At 36.1% G+C, this 12,350-nt stretch overlaps 1 protein-coding gene across 1 annotated transcript in view; it reads right to left on the bottom strand.

Moving 5' to 3' along the window:
• PTPRZ1 (protein tyrosine phosphatase receptor type Z1) overlaps positions 1-12,350 on the bottom strand; it is a 183,983-nt gene that overhangs the window by 29,567 nt on the left and 142,066 nt on the right. The window contains exons 13-15 of the mRNA XM_049641742.1: positions 11,814-11,958; positions 4,084-4,175; positions 1,289-1,374 (exon numbers count right to left, since the gene is read on the bottom strand). Of these exons, the coding sequence (XP_049497699.1) occupies positions 1,289-1,374; positions 4,084-4,175; positions 11,814-11,958 (323 nt within the window). The remainder of the gene's footprint in view (positions 1-1,288; positions 1,375-4,083; positions 4,176-11,813; positions 11,959-12,350) is intronic.

The following is a 12,350-nucleotide window of genomic DNA, read 5'->3' as shown; positions in this document are numbered from 1 at the left end:
GACACTTCTTAGAAGGGAGGGGCCAGAGGGAAGGCTGAAGATCCCTTGCTTTCTGGAATGGAAAATATAGGTAGGCCACGGAGGCGCCTACGTGGTTCCATCTGTTAAGCATCTGACTCTTGTTTTCGGCCCAGGTCATGATCTTACAGTTTGTGGGTTCAAGCCCCAAGTCAAGCTCTGTGCAGATAGTGCAGAGCCTGTTTGGGATACTCTCCCTGCCCTTTCCTCTCTTTCTCTCAAAATAAATAAATAAATAAACTTAAAAAAATTTTTTTAAAGTATGTATATATGTTTTAAAATCACGGACCTACATTTGAAACCCAGCACTGCTATTTTTAGAAATTAATTACTTAAACTGAAGCATAATTAACATGTAATGCTATATTATTTTCAGGCGTACAGTACAACGATTTGACAATTCTACACATTACTTGGTGCTCATCACGGTGAGTGGTCTAGCCCTGCTAGTTATGACTTGTTAATTAACTTCTGTGGAAGTTGATTTCATCAGTAGTATGAATAGAAATAAAAACAAATAACTTCTAGAGCTGGGTGAAGACTAAATATAAAAGCATTTAGTACAAGGACTGGCATTATTAAGGAGTGCTGCATAATGGTAACTTTTATTTTTTTGTGGTTGTCATTGTTAACTCTGGGCTTACAGTACCCTGTTTTGAAAAATCTGCTTAACTGATGGTTCAGTGCGCCATGGTAAATTTGCAGCAAATTTCTCTGCCACTTCTAAATATGAGTATTTTATGGAACATTGCTAGAAAAATTTTTACTGATTATGCAGTTCAAATGTTTTTTAGAAATGCATATTTTCTTAAGAAGATGGGACCTTACCTTGTATAATATTTATTACTTGTATTATACCTTGTAAATGAAATGCTTCTGTACTTACAATGGTGGAAAACTAAGAGTTTACAAGTACTTTGCTTGAAAATCGTGAAATTTAGTAGTTTAGTATAATTTATATAATTTAGGAAATTAAAAAGAATCAGTGTTACTAATTCAGATTAAAAGAAGGATACTGGAATTCCGTACTTTATGGGGGAAAATTAAAAATGTTTTTTTTCTACTAGTATGACTTGGTTTTTAAAATGGAAAACCAATTTTCTAAATTATATGGTAATCATAACACATCTCTTAAACACATAAGTGATTATGGAACTAGTATTCTTTCTAGAAGTGAAAATAGTTTCAATGTTTTTAGGTCAAGAAATAGCCTGCTGCTATTAAATTTACTATTTTTGTATTATTTCAAATAAGTTTATTAAAATCATACCTCAAATTCTTCAGTAAACCCACTACTTGCATGTAAGTCTGCAACATGCTTTGGAAAGTGCTTTATTGGAATCGCTCCAACATCATCTAAGTAAATAAAAAATAATTTGTTTGGAAAAGATAATTCAACAGAAAGGAATATGCCTCTCACTTACAAAGATTTATAAAATGCCTTCTTCTAAAGCAACTTCAAAGTTCAAGCATTCCTACAATCCCGAGTGAATCTCAGCATCCAATGAAACATTAAGCAATGGTTACCAAGTTTCTCTGTATTTACTATCAATAACTTGCATTATATAATTCTGATTTGATCATGAATCCCTTTTCCTTTCATACTCTAAAGAAACAAGAATTTTTAGTGTTAAATGATAAATTCCACCAAAGCCTCACATCTTATCAATGGACTGCATCTTTTTATGGATAACATTCTTTAACATGAGTAGAAGTTGCATTTACATTTAATACATTAACACGAATGTGAGTTCTGGGTAAAAAAAATGCAGAAATAATATATTTTCAATTTTACCAAGAACTAAACATAATATGTGGGGTAATTTCAATTTAACATAGTTTAATGTTTTACAGTTATATAGTCAGATGTTTACATTCAAAAACATTTTTTATTTTTCTCTACAAATAATAGAAAACATTGACATGCAGACTATTCATTAAGGATAACGTCAAAAACCTTTGGGACTTTTAATATGTAAAATTTCAGGAACTCTTACTTAAAAATATGCTATGTAAACAATGTCATTGGATCTGTTAATTAATTGTGAAGGGGCCAAATTATTTTAACTGGCTCTGTTTTTTCTCTTTCCCTCCTCTGGAAAGACTTTCTTAGATTAAACGTATCACTAGTTCACAGTATGCGATTTCACAAGTGATTTCTCTGACAAGGAAACATCAAACACATTTCTCTAGAAACACTTATTTACATCAACAGATGTTCAGCATCTAGGCCCCTTAATATTTTTAAGCTTCAGTTACCAAGAATATGTTGATTTTTTAAAAAAGTAGAATCCATCTGTTCTCTCCCTTCCGTGAGTGTACCTGAATACTAAAACTGAATTAGCCAGTTAAGCTTAAGAAACACTAGACAAAGGTGCATATCTGCCTTCACATCTACGGAAGGATCTTGCCTGGAAGTAGCTTTTATAATTAGACAAGAAAACAGAAATAGCTTGTCACATCTAAATCATCATTTCTTCTGGTAAAGGTCCTTCAAACCCATAGATATCCTGCACACCTAACCTCTTTTCACAAACCGACTACTTTTTATTTACAGTTGGGTATTTTGGTTAGTTCTTTCACAGACTGGTCTGCAAGTGAGTGAGACCAACATATCTAATTTCTGATCGTACATGAAAAGGTGCTTATTTGGGTGATCTGGAGCACAGGTGAAATGAGGAAATGCCCTTGATCACAACTCTTCTGAGAAGTAGAACAGGAGATTCTGGGCTTCCTGGACAAGGTCCTGATTTGGGATTATTTACTGCTAATAATAAATTACACTGGACTTTGGATATTTCGAATAATATCATGTTAATGTGCTCCCACATGCTGGGGGAGTCTGTAGAAGAGGTATGTTTGAAAGTGAAGTGAATCAAAATGCAACAGAGAACAGAGAGCTGTCAATCTCACAACTCTTAATATGCTGATGAGAAACTGTGCTGTACTCAAATAACTGTACAGAATTTTAACAGAAAAAAAACCCAGAAATAAGACAGTGACGGCTAAAGACTCAGAGTGGACAAAAGACGGAAAAGAGCCAAACACTTCTAATTCCTATGCTTGCTGAGAATTACACAGAAATTGCTTCTCTTTGTTTTGTTTTTTATGTTTTTCAAATCATGAGATTTCAGAAAATGACATCTTGTGGAACTTGGGCCTCTAACAATAACCTAAAGAGTATCAATTTAAAAAGAGGTCTCTGTAAAATAGCCACGTTGTCAATTTTTTCCCTTCTATTTTGGTTTGGTGGTTTTCTGTGTCTTTATTTCTTCCTCTATTCTTCAGGGGCTTCTTCCAAAGTTCACATTTTTCTAGGCAATTCCTTTATTGTTACTGCTTTTCATTCTGAAATGTTATGAAATGTTAATTAAATAAGTGTCTGTGATCTTACAGTGTGAACTCCAGGGTCAATGGACGTCTCAGTCAAAATGACCCTGGCTAATTCTTGAGTATTGTTAACCAGGTAAGTTCTGCTAAAAATAGTCGATATTTCCCCAGGTACTCAAACTGTTTGACATTGTGGCTTTAAGCATTTCAGGCAATTACACATTTCTTTGTGCGCTCATGTTTTCCTTCTAGCCCACCATTTTACAGGGTTTTTTTCCTAACATAATTAAGCGAGATTTTCTCACATAATTTCAGATGATCAGAAGGAAACGAAACTTTATCCTTACTTTTGTTATTTTGTCCTATTCACCCTTATTGCATTGCTTTATCCTGACTTTTGTTGTTCAGGTTTCCATTTAAGTAATGGAAATGACGAAGGTCAGCCTTATTCTTAAATAATCTTGTATTGCTATGTTCATGTTAACATTATATCTGAACAGTCTTGAGTTATTTTGCCATATTGTCTACCTGGCTAAGAATGTCCAAAATGAATGACAACAAGGCAGAAACCTGGGTGCCTGACACCCGGCTGTAATAAATACTTTGGGCAACTCAGAAGTATTACTCATCTACATTAGAGCCATTTACAAAGCACTGCAATAGGGATAAACCTTCCAGCATATGCTTTCCATTCAACATCTACCAGCTACTTATGGTCACACCTTAAGCTATTACCTGAAGTTGGAAAGATAGGTGTTGGAGGTGTGGATATTACTCGAGGGGAGGTACTGTCCTCTAAATAAAAGTGTGCGGTCTGAAAGCATTTCCTGGAAAGAAAAGAAAGCAATTTATGTACTAGCTGTCATAAGACAACTTCTGAGCTGAAAACTGCTTGAAAATTATGACAGATATCTCCAGAATTAAAACATAAATGGGAATCTGTATTTTACAAAACACAAAGCATTAAAGAATTGTATGGCCTCCAAGTTTATCTCAGTTTTACATGTGTCAGATGCATACGAGTGAGTAGATACCAGACACACGCTGAAAGCAGAGGTGGCATTTGCAGTCGTAGCTGGTACCAAACAGTATTTTGCTAGGATAAGGACACCTCATCACCCTGGTTACTCTCCCACTGTTGCTATATACCAGCAACAGGGGACTAGACCAGAGTGGAAGAGAAACCAGGTCCAGAGCTCTTTTCACTCCTTAATTAAGTGACCAAACCTTTCTGAGCAATTTAGCTGCTAGGAAAAGGTAGCTATGACTGTGGAAGTGAGATTTGACAGCGGTGATATTTTGATGGACAAGGAAGGCAGCTTTATACTGAGAGCATGAGAATGCAGTAATGACAGAACGAAGTGAGGAAATAATGAGCATGTAACCAAAAACAGGCGTGATTTTCTTTCCAACAGATGCTAGCCTTGTTGATGAGCGTTTTGAGAATGAATATATTTGGAATCAACGACAACTATGACCTACAATGTCACCTGAATCTATTTTCATTCAGATAATAAGAGTAACATCTGGTAAGAGCAGACCACAAACTATTGAGAAGAGCAAAGAACCAACTGCTGCTTTAAACTAATGCAAACCACACTTAATTAAAAAAATTTAGATAATTAAAACTGCTAATGACACTCTTTGATGTGGGTCATTTAATTTATACGAAATGTTATTCATGAGTATTTAAGTTTAACTAGAAATATCTGTGTGAGTAAAGATGCCAATCTCACTTTCCATTTAAGATTCAAGCTACAAGATATTTATTCTAATGAGCTTTAACGTAACATTTGTTCTTATGAGGACACACCTCAACTGTAACATTCTTTCAGTAATCAGTTCCCTGTGTAAAATTCTTCAGTGGCTTCCCCAGTGGAATCAGAATGATATTCAGTTATTTCATCAAGGGCTATAAGACCCTCTATGACCTGGTCCCCCACCTGCCTCTGGGGTCCTCTCCAACATCCCCTACTACTAGGCTCAGGCCCATACTGGTCTTCTGCTCCTCCTTCCAAGAAGCTCCATCAGTGTCACCTTGGGGCCTTGGCTCTTGACGTTTCTTCTGGCCACCTGCCTCCTTCCCATTGTTTTTGTACTTCCTGTGACAATCCTTCCCTGACCATGGTAACTAAAAGTACCAGCTCATCCCACCACATCACTATTCTTTGGCCTTTTGTCAGCTTTATGGCACTTAGCACTTTCTGAAATTCTTTACTTATGTATTTGTCTTACATGTTTTTAGTTGGTCGTCCCTCATCAGAATGTGAGCCCTGCAAAGGCAAGGTGGTCTGACTTAATGCAGTGTTATGCCTCAGTGCAAAGAACAGCAGTAAGTCCCCCCAAAACTTAAAGTTGCCTGTGCCCCAAAATATTTGTTCAATGAATTCACTGCTATGACTAGTATAAAATCATGTAGTTTATTTATAATCTTAATGTCACAAGCAAAAAACCCAAAAAACCAAAAAACAAACCCAAAAAAACAAACAAAAACCAACAGAACCACCCAAAAGCAACAACCTGCATAGTAAGGACTAGCCCCCTGCTGGGATCGTATAAGCCTTTGACAAGAGGACACGATCAAGACAACACAAGAATGTCTTCTAGTGAGAACAGGTGGTACAGGAGGAAGATGAGTGCGTGTCGAATCAAATGTCCAGGGGGCCTGAGCCAGGTTCACCTCCTGGAAAGCGGAAAGAGTACAACCGACTAGGAACAATGGGAGGGATGAGGGCCACAGGTCTCGTGATCAACTGTCCCACTGAAAGTCTCCACTGGAGCCCACCTGAAGCCAGACTGGAGCAGAAACTAGTGGGCAAGTTTGGTAGCATGTTCCGACACAATAGGAAAACACTGGGTTTGATACCTCTTTTAAGATCACAGAGTTAAATCTCTTTGATTCCTCTAAAATGGGGTTACACAAGCTGGTAAAGGGGTTTCTATTTATTTTTCAGTGCATCTTAAAGTTGTAAAATGTCTTAAGGAACCTGGTACAACATCACCACAGACAGAAGAATTTGTTGGACAGCATCTCTGACATAGAAAGATCATCTCTGGTGACAAGGAGTCCTTTATGAGGACATCTTTAGTTGCCACATATTGCTTTCTTGTCCTAACTGAAAACTCATTCTAAGTACCTCTAAATGGTACTGCAAGAGGAGGCCATCCCATTCCACTGTTAGGCCTCCTGCTGTTATTTTTTTTTTTTTGGTATCAAGCCAAAAATCTATCTCCCTGTTACTTTGACATCTTGGCTCTATTTCTGTACCTGACAGGTTTTATTTAGCTAATGGTGCCCAAGATCTTTCAGTACTTAAATGCTATCTATCTATGGCCCTCACCCCTTTTGACTTTCTTCTTGAAGTTTATACTCCACAAATACAAACAAGTTGTAGATCTCTAAATATGCCTTGTCCTGTCCTCACTTTCTCCTCCCTGCTTCAAATATGGTTCTCCTGACCAAAATGCCTTACTCACGAGTACTATCTTCCATAAAGGCAGCTCAATGGTATCTTCTCTGTGAAAAAGCCTTTCATTTCTGGGGCACCTGGGTGGCTCAGTTGGTTAAGCATCCAACTCTTAATTTCAGCTCAGGTCATGATCTCACAGTTTGTGAGACTGAGTCCTGTGTTGCGTTCTACGCTGACAGAGCGGAGCCTGCTTGGAAGTCTCTCTCTCTTCCTCTCTCTCTGCCCCTCCCCTGCTCTCTCTTTCTCTCTCTCAAAATAAATGAATCAACTTAAAGCAAAAAAAGCCTCTCATTCCTAAGCTGCCTCTAGCATTCCAGTTTCTCTGTTTTCACTGCACCCAACACAAACTTTGATTCACCTTCACCTTTACAAAGACTATTTTGAAAAATATGTTTAATTAATCCAAGGATGGCCTTCACTTCCTGAACTCTCTGCTAGACGATTTTAAATATTTTTTTTTTTTTACTGATTGTTAGTTAGGGTAATTATCTTGCAATATATTTGTTTTGTGCCTATATCCTCATCATATTTTTTAAAAGATGGGGCCATGTCTTCTGATTTATGTAAGCCCAACTCTGAAAACAGTGCCAAGGTGTTAATGATTAGATGGATTTCCAGTAGCAAGTAAATCCCACCAACCATAAGTTACTCAGCTGCATCCTAGACTTCTTGCCTACCTGTGCTTCAAATGGGATAACTTAAAATCTCAAGATATTTGGGAAGGAGAAGTGAAATATATATAGCTAGAGGAAGATGGATGGATGGATGGATGGATGGGTGGCTGGCTGGCTGGCTGGATAAGTAGATAGAGGATGGCTCTGAGAAAATGGGAAGAAGGCAGCCCTCATGGAATAGAAAAAGGTAAGTTGAAACTTATTGGTATTAGGGTTTAACATGTTAAATATTCATTGTAGGATCTGGGTAAGTACCAACTCTACTCTTTTTAGCTATGTAAACAAATATTTGTTGTTTAAGCAAATAAGTGGTCCCTTAGTGTTATTTGCATAACAAAGGAATGTTATAAAATCATACCAAAAAACTTGTAAGTGGGAAAAATCAAAATTAAAATAGTGTAGGATAAAGCTTTGAGGAAAGTCACACGTATTATATTCAGTCCACTTTATAGTGCAGTTTTACCTAGGAAGTGACATTTGACTTAAGGGGCAGCATGGTCATGGGAGGCCTCCATTTTGGGTTGGTAGCTACCCTGTGTGACTCACAAATTTGAATTTCAGACCGTGAGAGAATTCATATTGCTCTTCCTCCCTCTCCCCAAAGCCAAAACAACTGTCTATGGGAAGTTCTTTTTTATACTGTTTTTGATGGAGTGCCGTTTTGTTGATTATGCCTTTGATAGTTTTTAGATTTTAACTCTTAAAAAAGCTCTCCAAAATTTGCCCTTTGTCTTCTTTAAAAAGAACTTTTTGAAAATCTTCCTTACTGAAGTCATTTTGTATCTTAGAAACTTACGACTTGGCTCATGTAAATTCTACCTTAAAACATCTGGAAAATAATTTCAGGGCACATTATTTAATGTATGACAAGATTCAATATCTATAGTCCATCTGTTCTGTATAAGCAGTGAATGTCTTCACGTCTATGTGCTAAGTGTTGATAACTATGTCTCTTGCTAATTATCACTCAGCCATAATGAAAAAAGTGATGACTGTTTTAAACTTGTAGACATAGGTCCTATCAATCAATGTTAATCTGATTATTTGATTTACACCTTTTCATCACAGTAAGTATTTGGAATTAAAAGCTAGAAATGTATTTCCATTTTTTGGATCCTTATACAAATATAAAACCATATTTATTCATTATGCTGCATTCATCACAGAAACCCCAAAGAAGCTCGGACTGCAATCTTAAAGATGATCTAGTGAACCTTCCCCCGAAATGGCACAGAGAGGAAAACCAGTTCCCAGGTGGATAAGTGACATGCCCAAGACCACGTAACAAATGCCGGGCAGAAATGGGGAAGGGATCCAGATTTGTTCTGTCTTCCTACTACAACATGCTTTCTCTCAAGGCTTACACAAAACCTCAGGGACCGCTTTGAATTGGGTAAAGAGACAAAAAAAAAAAAAAAAAAAAAAAAAAAGACTTATTATACCACTTTACAGTAATTTTTTATCCTAAGAAATTAGATTAGAAAAACATTTAAATATATCAGCTTGGAAAAACTCGTAAGGACCATGTTACTATGAGGACTTTTGTTGGTATGCCATTCTATTTTGAACCTTTCCACACAGGCTGTGCTTTCCACAAAGGTCTAAAATGTTTCCATACTGGCTAGTGAAATCATATTGTTTACAAATGGGTCTACATCAAAATTTGAATATGTTCACAAAAACCCCGAAGAAGGCACGAATATAGTCATCTTGTGCTGCACCAACTAATGCCCCTGGTGTATCCCTGATCTAAAAAGTTACATTTTGAAGTGAATTAATTTCAAATGGATGTGAGGACAGAGGTGTTAAATTTTGAAACGGGTAAGTAAAAGAGTGACAGATTTTATCAGAACGTTTGACAGATAGATATAAAATATATACATAAAATCATCAGAGCGCTCATTTTTTAAGCTAATGCACTCTGTGTTCAAGGTACATAAAGTGTTATTTGTGAGGAAAAGAGAAACATCTTGTTGGTGAAGGTCAAATTAGTATTTTTCAACTAGTAATTTTATCTTTTTTCTCCACATAATACAGATGAGATTATCCATTATTAATAGAAAATAAATACCATTCCAGATTTTAATTTTCCATGAAATATCAAATCATATTAAATAAGACACTTTCAAATCTACAAAAAATAAACTTGAAATACTAAGTAACAAAGATCAAAACTCTCATTCTTATTTCAATCTTAAGATTGACATTTCTATCGGAAATTTATTCTAACACTCTTTACTGTGAAGCAGAATTTGGGCTTACTTTCCATCTTATTTAAAAAAAATTTACCTCTAATTCCAAATAACTTCAAACATTGGTTTGCCAGGGAAAATCAGATTAAATATAAGCCAGTAATCTGAACACATCAAGGTTGATAAAAAGTTTGGCCAACAAACCGAGTGGGGAGTATGGAGAAAAGCAATATGAATTCTTGTTGAAAAAACATGTATAAATCATGTACTGTGTTCACGGTACTCTGCTGAGCATGGAATCTTCTGTAGAAAGAGTCATTGGCAATTATAGGAACCAGTGAAGAAAGCAGCTTTGTTTGCATCATGTTATGGACAAAATAGACCACCAAACTCACATATGGTAACAAAAGTATGATCTGTTCTCTTACTGCAGTTTACTCTTTTCTGTAAAGGTTGTTGGATATGAAATACAGTTGATCATGAAAACATTCTACCTTAGTCCACCCGTGTCCAACTACATGCAACTACCTGCCCCAGGCCTGTCTCAGACACACCCAGCCTACTCCTGCTTCCTGTTCTTTCCACCTGCTGTGTTCCTGCCTGGAAAGGTGTCTCCTTTATCTCCACTTTCTGAACCCCATCCAGTGCAAGCCCAGCATTTTACATTTACTCTGCTCATCCTGGCCTAGCAAGATTCTTTGTTCCCTGACCACTCTTAACATTAGTGATTTCAGCTGTCGTGTGTATACTTTTGTATAGTAGGTTATACATTTTTCATAGAAAATTCTCAATAAGCATGAATTTCTCAAGGATAGTGACACTCATTCATTCATCCGTTTTTGATATTTTCCATAGTAGTCAACATGGTACTAGGCACATGAGAAACAGTCCTTAAAAATGGCAAATATTTTTGAATAAACTGAGAGAATATATTTTAGGATAACACATAAAGAGATAAAGAGTGGCCATATGAGCTTACAGAGAGACATTACTAAACAAAAAGGAATTAATTATAGATCTTCTGAACAAAATTCTCTTTTAAAACGAAGCAATAAATTACAAAGCTAGGATTCCTCATATCATCGTAAAGTTTTTGTTTTTCAAGACACAGTTATAATAGTTATACTGACTTACACTGTCTCTCCAGTAAACTTCCTAATTTGCAGCGTGTTCTGAATGCCATGGGATGGGAAGCTTATGGTGAGTGCAACCGTCTTTGTCCTTTAAAAGTTTTAATAGGATACTGGGGTGCCTGGGTGGTTCAGTCAGTTAAGCGTCCAACTCTTGATTCTGGGTCAGGTCACGATCTCACGGTTCCTGAGATGGGGCCCATGTCGGGCTCTGAACTGATAGTGCAGAGTCTACTTGGGATTCTCTCCCTCCCTCTCTCTCTGTCCCTCCCCTGCTTGCACATGTGCACTCTCTCTCTTTCTTTCTCTCTCAAAATAAATAAACATTAAAATCAATAAATAAAACTTTTAGTAGGATATTGATGACAGCAAAACTATATCTTATCCTCAAGGCAAGCTATAATTAACTTTAGAATTCTATGCATCTTAATATAGTCAACTTTATTTTCTAATTATATTAATATTTTAATTGCTTTATTTTCACTCTTGTGTATGGGGCTATCGGTTTTTGCTATTAGCATGCAGCTGATGTGCATCTTGTACAAAATCCACAATTATAAACAAACCATGTTTTTACTATAGCAAAAACTATGTTTTTTCTAAATAATAACTTTTGAAATTGTAACAGCTGGAGCATTTAAGCTGAGAAGCTTAGATTTATGTTAAGTGCTATGATAACATTTGAAGGTTAATTAGATTACTATGAAAGTACAACTGTCAAAATACTGTATTAAATATTAACTAAGCCAGGGTTCCTCCATTTTAACCCTTTAATTGTTTCACTGGTGTATGAAAAACAATCAAGTATTATATTATTGTCTTTGGATTTACAAATTCACCTAATTCATTGTTTCCTGGATAAATTAATGGTAGCTCTCAAGGAAAAAGAATGTCAATATGCTTTGAAGAACTTTCAGGTAAAACAAAACAAACAAAAAAAAAACACAGGCAAAATCTGAGCTCTATGAAATACATTTCTAAAACAAGCATTCAACTTACCTCCAGTAGATGAGAATACCCACAAGAACCACTAGACAGATAAAAGTCAGGGCTGACACGATCACGAGGGGTATAACTGCCTTCTTCTCGGATTCCAACCCCTCAGCTAGACCAATACGAGATTCATGGCTACTATTACTGGCCTCTGTAGTCAGAGAAAATCGAGAGAGTTGATATTTAAGCTTAAGGAAAAGGCACAACATTTTTCAACTGAGTATTTGCAACCTTCATTGTTGTCATTTTCCTTTAAAATTTCAAATCTATGATACAAAGAATGTCTATGATTATAAGCCAATTTGAGTAAAACAAAACTTAAAAAGTAAGGCTGAAGAACTTAGAATGTCCCAACAGAGATGAGCACCTAGGGGCGGGTGCTGTGGCAGGAAGTGAGCATAATACTGCCTTGAAAAGCTTGTTAAAAGGGAAATAGAAGTATTAAAATAAGAAAATAAAAGAAGTATTAAAATAAGTTTTTAAATAAAATAGCCAGGAAAAACAATGCTACTTACTGTACCATATATAATCTTGAGTTTCCAA

This window comes from Panthera uncia, chromosome A2 (assembly GCF_023721935.1).
Source record: "Panthera uncia isolate 11264 chromosome A2, Puncia_PCG_1.0, whole genome shotgun sequence".
Lineage (NCBI taxonomy): Eukaryota > Metazoa > Chordata > Mammalia > Carnivora > Felidae > Panthera > Panthera uncia.
The sequence above is the reverse complement of the archived record's forward strand: the minus strand, read 5'-3'. Positions and strand labels throughout refer to the sequence as shown.